Source organism: Pseudochaenichthys georgianus, chromosome 1 (assembly GCF_902827115.2).
Source record: "Pseudochaenichthys georgianus chromosome 1, fPseGeo1.2, whole genome shotgun sequence".
Taxonomy (NCBI): Eukaryota; Metazoa; Chordata; class Actinopteri; order Perciformes; family Channichthyidae; genus Pseudochaenichthys; species Pseudochaenichthys georgianus.
Window position 1 is genome coordinate 44630998 of NC_047503.1, and position 12500 is coordinate 44643497.

The window sequence follows — 12500 nt, forward strand, 5'->3', positions numbered from 1 at the left end:
CGGACCCCCGGGGATGCCCTCCTTCGCCTCCTACATCCTGCAGAGGATCTGGGAGGTAAATCTCCTCTTTTAAAGCCGTCACATATTTAGAACCAAGCGATTGGCTTTGGTTAAACTCGACAAGGATTATTTTCAGTTTATTGTATTTATCAGGGAAAGACGTTTTAGTGTTTTGAAATGATTTGATTAATTCACGATATATTGGATAAATAAATATAAATGTTTCTTTTTATGAAGAAGCTCAAAATGGTAAAAACAAATTCTACAAAGACACTGTTTTGATCACTAAAAATGGCTCTTAACTCCTTCACAACTCCTCCAGTCTGATTGATCCAGATGGGTGCTCACTACTTTCCAAACACTTACTATTCACAACTTGTCCAAATAGTTTATATATGTTTGCAAAAATGCATGTGTACACCTGGTAACATTGAAGTTAGCTTAACCCTTAGATGCCCTTAGAGTGACTGGACCCTACACTCTGCCATAAGTGGGTCTAAAAGGACCCGTATTAGAATAACATGTGTTTTTATGTCATTTTGGTTAAGAAAAATCACTTGTATAATATTTAGTATTATATTTTGGTTCACACGAGAAATATTTTATATTTAATTTCTCACTATTTATAATTTTAGAAAAAAAAATTTACATTTTGAAAAAAAACGTTTCCCCATAGGAAATGCATGCGGGTCATTTTTGACCCACTTATGAAGCTTGGGGTAGAAATACAAAAACTACAATTTCTTAAAATGTAAATTTAAAATGTGAATGGCATGATATCCAAAACATGTTTTTTGAGGAACAGCTGGAATACGAAATGATAAAAGAAGAAAACCACCTCACCGGGTCAAAACAGACCCACTTATGCATCTAAGGGTTAAGTCCAGAGTGCATCAAAAGCTGGTTTCAATTCAGAGCAATCTGATCTATATTTAGAGTTTGAACCCCACCTCATGTTGATTTAAACTAATGCTAAACTTCTCTTCATAGGTCAGGTTAATGGCAGTCCAACACTGATGAGCTGTGGTGTCTTTTATTGTGTGTCTCCATGTGTGTTTCCTTCCTCCAGGTGATCGAGTACAACCCGTCCCAGTGTCTGGACTGGTTGGCGGTTCAGACTCCGAGGAACAAGCTGGCTCACAGCTGGGTTCTGCAGAACATGGAGAACTGGGTGGAGCGCTTCCTGCTGGCGCACAACTACCCCCGAGTCCGCACATGTGAGAAACTCAGCTCTCTGATAATACTGCAGCTGTTTATCAGACATTAAGGTGTTGTCGTTCAGTAGAACACATAACCTAAAGGGTCTCTGGGTAGGGTGGGTATGATATTTGATAACATTTTATTTTATCTTTTTGTATTGCTAATTTTACTTCTTATGTCAACATAAATAATTGTATCTTTTTATTGCATGTTTCTATTTCTTCTTATGATCATATACATATCTTGTTTGCTTAATTTATAAAGTTGTGTTTTCATTTATTTTTTATTGCACATGTTTATTTAACTTTTTAGTTTTATTTAAATATTTAAATTCTATTTTATTTTACCTTTTTCTTACATATTTCTCCGTAACTTCTTATGTTCAGATGAATAATTTAATTACATTATTTATTACACAATTTTACCTAACATTTGATTTTATAAAAATGTACCGTTATTTTATTTGTATTTATCTATTTAATTTATTATTTGTATTGTATTCTTTTACTACACATTTTATCTTTCTCCTTAAGTTATATAATTATTTGCATTTGATCTTTCTCTCACACATTTTTATATATTTTAATATCATTTATTTTTGTGGTCCTTACTAACTATTTATACTCATATTTTATCTTTTAATTGCACATTTCTACTTAACTTTTTAAATGAAGCATCGGTCACCAAACCATGTTCCCACTGGTATAAATGAAGTATTGTAAGATTTGTTCTGGCCATGTCTCTATTAGAATACGAAAGGCTCACATATTAAAGTCCCCTGCCTCTCCCTCCAGCGGCGGCGTACCTCCTGGTCTCCCTGATCCCCAGCAACTCTTTCCGTCAGATGTTCCGCTCCACGCGCTCGCTGCACCTGCCGACCCGCGAGCTGCCGCTGTCGCCCGACACCACGGTGGTTCTGCACCAGGTGTACAACCTGCTGCTGGGGCTGCTGGGCCGCGCCAAGCTGTACGTGGACGCCAGCGTGCACGGCACCACCAAGCTGGTGCAGTACTTCAGCTTCATGACGTACTGCCTCATCTCCAAGACGGAGAAACTCATGTTCTCCGGATACTTCATGGACCTCTGGAACCTCTTCCAGGTACACACAGATATTATTCTTTATCAAATATTTTATTTATTTAAGCAGAAACACAGAAAGACATGGTACAAAACACATATATACCACGGGAAAGAACATACAAACCGTTCCCTTACAAAATAAACAAAAATAACCCCCCCCTCCCCTCCCAGCACCACAGGTAACAAGTGGCATCAAATTACATATGTACCATAGACTGTATATATAAATGAACGTAGTGTCCATGACGTCACCCATAGGATTCTGCAGAGTTGCCGAGAAGCCTAAAGTAGGCGTTGTCGGTAGTAGCCTAAAGTAGCCGTTTGTTCTACAGTATAATCCTTCTTAATGTTGTACACTTCTCTAATATGTTTTAACTTGTATGCTACGGATAGCATCGTTAGCACACATGTAGCTTAGCTGAATAAAAAGACCAGTAAGAAATAAAGTGCTTGAATTCACTTCCCGAAGAAACTGCATTCAGGGACGGTCTGTTTTAACCGCAGAGCCATAAGATAAGTCCGATATTCAAATGAAGAATCCTCCACCAGGCACCAACACATCAACGAGTTCAAGTTGTGTTCCCCGCATCAGCCTCGCTGCTGAGCCCCTGTAGCATCCTGGAGCTTACTGAGCTAACGGAGCTAGCAGAGAGACAGAAAGCTAGCAGCAGCACTCACTGTAGAGACCTGCCACTCAAGGGGACCACGCCCTAATTTATGCAACAACTTTAAGACCTAATATAAATAAAGGGTTGCGTTATAAAACAATTCACTCACCAATCCATAATCATGAAGGTGGAATCTAACTATATCCAGAATAATTTGTGTTGCATCCAGGGGTAGAAACATTTATTTCTGCTGTAAAGTTGGGAATTTTAACACGGGGGTCTATGGGAATTCATCCTTTCTGCAGCCATCGCCTGTCGGCCAATAGATGAACTGCAGTTTGTGGCACTTTTTGCCTCTTGATATGAACACACAAAAAAGGGAGAGAAAAAGGGAGAGAAAAAGAGAGAGAAAAAGGGAGAGAAAAAGAGAGAGAAAAAGGACTCGGAGCCGATTTTTCAACGACTCAGCCGCCAAGATATTATTCTTAATATTGTCTTAATGAGTGATGTTTCCTCTATCCTGTACTGATACATTACATTATTTTATCTTCTTATTAAACATTTTTACTTGATTTCTTTTGTTTATAATATACATATTTGTTTTATTTATTTATTTTATTGCACATTTGTTCATCTATTTTCTTCTGTTTATATACATATTTGTATTTTATAATTGTATGTCTAACACATTTAGCCAACTTGTTATGAATATACAACTTTTCTTTCACTTTACTTTTCATATAAATACAAACATTTGTATTTAATTACATTTACTTTTTTGCACATCATCTAGCATTGTATGTTTATATGAATATATATATTTGTTTTTATGGCACATTATTGACTTACCTTATTTTTCATATATATTTAGTATTTTATTTAATTTGTGCACATTTTTTCTTCACCCTATGGTTTTTATTCTGAAATGGAGCAGCTGTCATGAAAACCCTTTCCTCTGCTCCTGCTGGTTGCACTTCTTCCCTAAACATTACTTTCTGGTCTGCAGCTTCACATTATGTTTCTCTTCTCCGCCTCCAGCCCAAACTCTCGGAGCCGGCCATCGCCACGAACCACAACAAGCAGGCTCTGCTCTCGTTCTGGTACAACATGTGCGTGGACTGTCCGGAGAACGTGCGTCTGGTGGTGCAGAACCCCGTGGTGACGAAGAACATCGCCTTCAACTACATCCTGGCCGACCACGACGACCAGGAGGTGGTGCTGTTCAACCGCGGCATGCTGCCCGCCTACTACGGCATCCTGAGGATGTGCTGCGAGCAGTCGCCAGCGTTCACCCGCCAGCTGGCATCGCACCAGAACATCCAGTGGGCCTTCAAGAACCTCACGCCTCACGCCAGCCAGTACCCCGGCGTGAGTACAGAGCATCCATCCATCCATCAATCAATCAATCCATCAATCAATCCATCAATCCATCCATCAATCAATCAATCAATCAATCACTTTATTAATCCCGCAAGGGGCAATTAGTTATGAGCAGTTTATGTCATGTGCAGAGATGGCAAAAGTACACACATCCTTTACTCAAGTAGAAGTACAGACACTCGTGTTTGAAAATACTCTGGTGAAAGTAGAAGTACTGACTAAACTTATTTACTCAAGTCAAAGTAAAGAGGCTTTGAAGTGTACTTCAGTAAAAAGTACCCATAACTAGCAGCTGCTTTAAAGAGCACCTGACCTCCCTTTATATTAATAGAACAATAATGTCATTGTTAGCTAATGAATGTTTCCATGCCGACCAACGGCAACATGACAACGTTTCCATTGGTCCCTCTTCTTTAGAGAAGACCAGGAAGTGATGGATACACGGATCGTGTTCAAATCAATAGGCACGCAATGACTCTAACTAGGGGTGGGCGATATTTAAAAATATAATATATATATTAGGGCTGTCAAACGATTAAAAATTGTAATCAGATTAATCACAGTTTAAAAATGAATTAATCATGATTAATCACCATTCGAACTATGTCCAAAATATGCCATTTCTTTATGTATATTGTTGGGAATGGAAAGATAAATGAAAGCAGGCGGATATATCCATTTAACATACAGTATCTATGTTTATTATAACATTTTTCTGCATGTCAAAATGAAAGACAACCCACACACCTATCAATCATCAAACCGGGGGGTCTTAATTCATTACGTGTTGATTTCTATCAACGGGGAGTACTTCAGGAAAGTCGACAGGGGGGGGGGGGGGGGCTTAGTGGAGTACTTCAGGAAAGTCGACAGAGGGGGGGGGGGGCTAGTGGAGTACTTCAGGAAAGTCGACAGAGGGGGGGGGGCTAGTGGAGTACTTCAGGAAAGTCGACAGAGGGGGGGGGGGCTAGTGGAGAGTACCCTTCAGGAAAGTCGACAGAGGGGGGGGGGCTAGTGGAGTACTTCAGGAAAGTCGACAGGGGGGGGGGCTAGTGGAGTACTTCAGGAAAGTCGACAGAGGGGGGGGGGGGCTAGTGGAGTACTTCGTGACCACAGAGTGTGAACGTTGTGATCAGCTGTTTTAGCGCAGTTCTCCAGTGAAGGGGGGGTCTCCCTCCGCAGCCGGTTGGCGTAGTTTTGGCACAGTTCCGTCGTACAGACCGACGTTAACAGCAGCCCTGTCTGTGCACACGGAGACCGACTCTGTCGTCCGGTGATCGAACCGCCTTCTGGAAAAGCTTCACAAATACGTCGGTACGCAAATGCGCTTTGTGACACAAGTGACGGTACGCATTTCAGATTACGCACATAACCTGCGTACCAGTTATGTGCACCCCTGTACTACAGCAAAAGTATTCTCCGTCGGGACTTCCTGCAACAACACCACGCCGTTATCAAAGATGTTCTATTGAGAAGACGATCACTACGTGACAAAAGTTTTCAAAACCGTGGCTACTGAAATCAATCTTACTAACTGCTGTCTGTGCAATTTACTCCGCGAGTTGGCAGACTTTATTTTGCTTACTTTAACATCATTTTTCATGGTGGGGCTAAGCCACTTCTTGGTATGGGTTAGCCTACCCCAGCCATACCCTGGCGCTGCCACTGGTGGCACGTAAGGGGCGGGCCATTCTGCACATGCGTTAAATGCGTTAAATATTTGAACGCAATTAATTCAAAAAATTAATTACCGCCGTTAACGCGATAATTTTGACAGCACTAATATATATATATATCACTATATTTTTTCATGTCGGTTAATATGGTTATTTTTCAAGTTACTTAACAGTACAACCACCTACAAGATAACAACAAATAAAAATAAAAAGGAATAACAGACCAAAATACCATTTCATGCTGGTTTGAATTCAACAGGAATTTTGATATGGCTTCCTAAAATAAAATATTCAAGACACAGTTTCTCGGTATAAAAATTTCTGTTTTAGGTAGCACTAGCAGTGAACATCAATAAACATGAAAAGGAAAGTAAAACATAACTAAGTAAAACATAAAACATCGATGAGGAAAAGTCAGTGCCAAACAATTAAAAAGTGAACTTTAGACTTGAAGTGCAATCAAAGACTTTAGCATAACTGAACATCTGTTTCCAAAGGGAAAAACAATATAAATACCTTATTGATAAAATAAAATATAAGCCAACAGAATCTGAATCCTGACTAGACAGCTTGGTTTTTACTAACCGGTATCAGTATTTAGTTACTTCGGCATCATTTTGAAACGTGTATTACAATTAAATCACGGTAAAATAGGTTAATTTTGTCATGGATATAAGTATGGGCTCAGAACAGTCTCATAATACACACATGCACACAGAAGGATTCAAACTTGTATTTCCGGATCCACACTTGTGTTTTTCAATGCACACACAAATGTATTCCGTTTCATATTCATGTAAATAAAATCCAAATACAGCAAAAAGTTTTACATATGTATTTTTGATCCTCACATATTTGTTTTCCGTTTAAATCCTCTGAACCTGCAAACACAAACAGCTTTCTGTGCACGGATCGCTGTGCATTCGTGTGTGGGGTTTTTGAGACTCCCCTGACGGTCAGCCGATTCGTACTTGTAATTATTTCTATCTATAGCCAATCAGATGTCTCCTCAATTCTAAGCCAATCACATGAGCGCGCCACCACGAGGGTAGATTTCTTGCGTTCATGACGTAGCGCTTCATGTACGCATGTTGCGCAGTCCGGAGCTGACAGCTCCATGGAGCCTGCCTGCAGGCGCTAATGTCAGGACACCCTTCACTCTCAGTCCAGCGCCACTTTCCGAACAGGAAATGCACGCAAATACAAGCCTTTATATTATTAAGGTACAGCGCCACTTTCCGAACCATTGATGAATGCTTGTGTACACAAAAACGGCAGGCAAAACCGTTTTAAATGTGTGTTTCCTGTGTGGCGAATACTCTGCTTTATTTATGTCTGTATGAAGTTGTTGTGAGTGTGGAGGGAGCAGCTACAGGTTAGCTTAGCCTAATCGATCAGTGCACTACGAAGCCAGTGCTCGACATTGACTGTTAACGGGGGGAGCCCCGCCGGTCATTATCGGCCGATATTCACTCTTAATAGTTTGATCGGTGCTCTCTATAAAGGCCGATCAGGAGAGCTGGATCTGATCGATATGGACATGAACGCGAGTGAAGTATAACCGGACGCGAGAGAGAGAGATCAGATCAGACAGCTGCTGAGTCTGATGGAGACACGCAGCTCTGCATGATCACCTGATGCTCCGCCCTCTGTTTAGCGAGCTGACCGGACTGCGCAAAATGCGTATATGAAGTAATCTTACCCTCGTGGGGGCGCGCTCATGTAATTGGCTTAGAATGAAGGAGACATCTGATTGGCTATAGATAGAAAAAATTACAAGTACGAATCGGCTGACCGTCAGGGGAGTCTCAAAAAACCCACACACGAATGCACAGCGATCCGTGCACAGAAAGCTGTTTGTGTTTGCAGGTTCAGGGGATTTAAACGGGAAACTAATAAGTGAGGATCAAAAATACATATGTAAAACTTTTTTCTGTATTTGGATTTTATTTACATGAATATGAAACGGAATACATTTGTGTGTGTATTGAAAAACACAAGTATGGATCCGGAAATACAAGTTTGAATCCTTCTGTGTGCAGGTGTGTATTATGAGACTGTTCTGAGCCCATATATAAGCCCTGCCCCCTCTCCAGCCCATCCTGTTTGAATGACAGGAGTAAACACAGCTGACAGCCGCAGCATAACAAAGCAACTTCGAGATTTTAACATGATGCCATGGTGGCCGTAGGACGTACAATTAATTTCGGGGCTTCACGGCCAGACCGGCCGTCATGGCCACCATGAAAATCCTACCCTGGTGCACTATCACGATAGATATGATATCTCTGAAAAGGCATATCGTGGAGACCTAATATCGTCTCGATGTATCGTCATATCGCCCACCCCTAACTCTAAATAATAATGATCACGCCATCAAACACACATTCAAACTAAAGGAACAAGCCTGTTTGGGAAATGTGAGAAGTATAAAGTTCAGGTATTTGTGTTCAACATGTGAGAAGTAGAAAGTACAGGTATTTGAGTTCAACATGTAAAAGTAGAAAGTACAGGTATTTGAGTTCAACATGTAAGAAGTAGAAAGTACAGGTATTTGGGTTCAACATGTAAGAAGTAGAAAGTACAGGTATTTGAGTTCAACATGTAAGAAGTAGAAAGTACAGGTATTTGTGTTCAACATGTAAGAAGTAGAAAGTACAGGTATTGTGAGTTCAACATGTAAGAAGTAGAAAGTACAGGTATTTGAGTTCAACATGTAAGAAGTAGAAAGTACAGGTATTTGAGTTCAACATGTAAGAAGTAGAAAGTACAGGTATTTGATGTTCAACATGTAAGAAGTAGAAAGTACAGGTATTTGAGTTCAACATGTAAGAAGTAGAAAGTACAGGTATTTGAGTTCAACATGTGAGAAGTAGAAAGTACAGGTATTTGAGTTCAACATGTAAGAAGTAGAAAGTACAGGTATTTGAGTTCAACATGTGAGAAGTAGAAAGTACAGGTATTTGGAGTTCAACATGTAAGAAGTAGAAAGTACAGGTATTTGAGTTCAACATGTAAGAAGTAGAAAGTACAGGTATTTGAGTTCAACATGTAAGAAGTAGAAAGTACAGGTATTTGAGTTCAACATGTAAGAAGTAGAAAGTACAGGTATTTGAGTTCAACATGTAAGAAGTAGAAAGTACAGGTATTTGAGTTCAACATGTAAGAAGTAGAAAGTACAGGTATTTGAGTTCAACATGTAAGAAGTAGAAAGTACAGGTATTTGTAGTTCAACATGTAAGAAGTAGAAAGTACAGGTATTTGTGTTCAACATGTAAGAAGTAGAAAGTACAGGTATTTGAGGTTCAACATGTAAAAGTAGAAAGTACAGGTATTTGAGTTCAACATGTAAGAAGTAGAAAGTACAGGTATTTGGGTTCAACATGTAGAAGTAGAAAGTACAGGTATTTGAGTTCAACATGTAAGAAGTAGAAAGTACAGGTATTTGGTTCAACATGTAAGAAGTAGAAAGTACAGGTATTTGAGTTCAACATGTTAGAAGTAGAAAGTACAGGTATTTGAGTTCAACATGTAAGAAGTAGAAAGTACAGGTATTTGTGTTCAACATGTAAGAAGTAGAAAGTACAGGTATTTGAGTTCAACATGTAAGAAGTAGAAAGTACAGGTATTTGAGTTCAACATGTTAGAAGTAGAAAGTACAGGTATTTGAGTTCAACATGTAGAGAAGTAGAAAGTACAGGTATTTGAGTTCAACTATGTTAGAAGTAGAAAGTACAGGTATTTGAGTTCAACATGTAAGAAGTAGAAAGTACAGGTATTTGAGTTCAACATGTTAGAAGTAGAAAGTACAGGTATTTGAGTTCAACATGTAAGAAGTAGAAAGTACAGGTATTTGAGTTCATACATGTTAGAAGTAGAAAGTACAGGTATTTGGGTTCAACATGTAAGAAGTAGAAAGTACAGGTATTTGTGTTCAACATGTGAGAAGTAGAAAGTACAGGTATTTGTGTTCAACTTGTAAGAAGTAGAAAGTACAGGTATTTGTGTTCAACATGTGAGAAGTAGAAAGTACAGGTATTTGTGTTCAACATGTAAGAAGTAGAAAGTACAGGTATTTGAGTTCAACATGTAAGAAGTAGAAAGTACAGGTATTTGTGTTCAACATGTAAGAAGTAGAAAGTACAGGTATTTGTGTTCAACATGTAAGAAGTAGAAAGTACAGGTATTTGAGTTCAACATGTGAGAAGTAGAAAGTACAGGTATTTGTGTTCAACATGTAAGAAGTAGAAAGTACAGGTATTTGTGTTCAACATGTGAGAAGTAGAAAGTACAGGTATTTGGGTTCAACATGTAAGAAGTAGAAAGTACAGGTATTTGAGTTCAACATGTAAGAAGTAGAAAGTACAGGTATTTGGGTTCAACATGTAAGAAGTAGAAAGTACAGGTATTTGTGTTCAACATGTAAGAAGTAGAAAGTACAGGTATTTGGGTTCAACATGTGAGAAGTAGAAAGTACAGGTATTTGTGTTCAACATGTAAGAAGTAGAAAGTACAGGTATTTGTGTTCAACATGTAAGAAGTAGAAAGTACAGGTATTTGGGTTCAACATGTGAGAAGTAGAAAGTACAGGTATTTGTGTTCAACATGTAAGAAGTCAAAGTCAAAAGTCATCAGAAAAATAAGTAGTGGAGTAAAGTACTGATACCAAAAACATGTACTTAAGTACAGTACTGCGATCTAAAATACCCAATATTTAAGAAATGCTAAACTAAGGTGTGTGCTGCCCCCTGCAGGCGGTGGAGGAGCTGTTCAACCTGATGCAGCTGTTCGTGGCTCAGAGAGCCGACATGAGAGAAGAAGAGCTGGAGGATGTGAAGCAGTTCAAGAAAACAACCATCAGCTGTTACCTTCGCTGCCTGGACGGACGCTCCTGCTGGACCACGCTCATCAGGTACACACACACACACACACACTCTGTGTCAGTAGTCCTCTGGGATGATGATCTGATTCAATTTTTAAGTCTCGCTACAGCGACACCAGTTTGTTTCTGGGAGACATTTTCCCTCTGGTGGGACGAGTGCTGGAGACTCTGGGACACACTATATATAATTTTGTGAAAGACAAATTCAATGGTACTCATGGAAAGTCATTGCAAGCATTTCCTTCCTCACAAACACATAAAGAAACGACAGACATTTGTCTTCACGAGTTTGCTTCCTCTGATTTGACCTCCCGTTTGTTGTTGTTGTTGTTGTTGTTGTTGTTCCTCTCAGTGCCTTCAGGGTTCTGCTGGAGAACGACGAGGACCGTCTGCTGGTCGTCTTCAACAGAGGACTGATCCTCATGACCGAGGTGAGACAGAGCCTCTCTTCCTCAGACGGGGAACACTTCAGAATCAGAGCAGCTTAATTATCCAATCAACTTTATTTATACAGCACTTTAAAACCTCCAGACCAAAGTGCTGTACGGAGATACATCAAATCACAAAACATACAAATAAGTATAAAATCACATAAAAGATAGAAACACAAAACAAACCAGAATAAATGTAACCATTACAAAATAAAAACAGCCATATAGTAAAAACAATAGACCACTGAAAGCAAATAAAAGAAACTTGTTTCCGAGTGCTAAGGAGAAGAGGTGGGTTTAAGCCGGGATCAGCAAGGGCAGGTCGGTCCCCTCTGCGCTTAGACTTAGGCCGCTTCTCAATCTCGAGGATGCTGGCTTGGTAGTCGCGTACTTCCAAGTCACTTCCTTCAGAAACGAAGCAAGTATACTTCCAAGCCAGGGGGTTCGGAAAACGAAGAAGAATGGAACAGGCTAACAAGTGTGCCACTCTCTCTAACGGTTTCAACATAAACTATACCGAAAATAAATACCATCTAATTATGAACTTGCTTTACTTTCACAAATGTAACAAAGTAACATATTTACCAACACGTGTTCTACGCCACTACATACTTACATTTAAATGTGTGCTGCGTCGGTTCAGCCATTCTCCGCAAGGGTTTTTGAAATGGGTCCGTGCGCAAAGCATCGTGGGGATTTTAAGGACGCGAAGTCCACCCATGTGCAGCCTCGAAATTTCCCCCAAACCAAGGACGCGGCCTCGGTGGAATTCCAAGTATGCTGGAGATTGGAACAGTCCTTCGGCGGCACTCGATGACGTAGCATCCTTGATATATGCTCGGAAGCCAGTATCCTCGAGATTGAGAAACGGCCTTGGTTTTGGCCCCCTCAGGAGCAACTGCTCAGCTGACCTGAGAGTAGCTGCGTGACAGCTCAGAGATTATAAATATATACACACAGTGCAAGACTGACACGCTAAGAAAGATACATAAGGACTCCGATTTAGAGAGATACCGGTACATAAGAAAAAAAATACAATTACATAAACACTGGAAAATAGTTGGTATTGTTTCCTACCTTATCTTATAAAAATGTTAAAACGTTTTTTACATGTTATTTTTTAGACGCTTTTATCCAAAGCGACTTACACACATTCAGTACTGTGGACAATCCCCACAGGAGCAATTTGGGGTGAAGTGTCTTGCCCAGGGACACAACGACATGCTGACTGCAGTGGGACTCG

At 39.9% G+C, this 12500-nt stretch overlaps 2 protein-coding genes across 2 annotated transcripts in view; one reads left to right on the forward strand and one right to left on the reverse strand.

Moving 5' to 3' along the window:
* Nucleotides 1-12500, reverse strand: part of LOC117450830 (protein SPMIP3-like) — a 349252-nt gene that overhangs the window by 214604 nt on the left and 122148 nt on the right. The window lies entirely within an intron of this gene.
* usp34 (ubiquitin specific peptidase 34) overlaps nt 1-12500 on the forward strand; it is a 95791-nt gene that overhangs the window by 72418 nt on the left and 10873 nt on the right. Inside the window, 6 exon segments of the mRNA XM_071204925.1 lie at nt 1-55; nt 1070-1217; nt 1995-2299; nt 3927-4256; nt 10699-10856; nt 11179-11257. The exon segment at nt 1-55 is cut by the window's left edge and continues 50 nt beyond it. Of these exon segments, the coding sequence (XP_071061026.1) occupies nt 1-55; nt 1070-1217; nt 1995-2299; nt 3927-4256; nt 10699-10856; nt 11179-11257 (1075 nt within the window).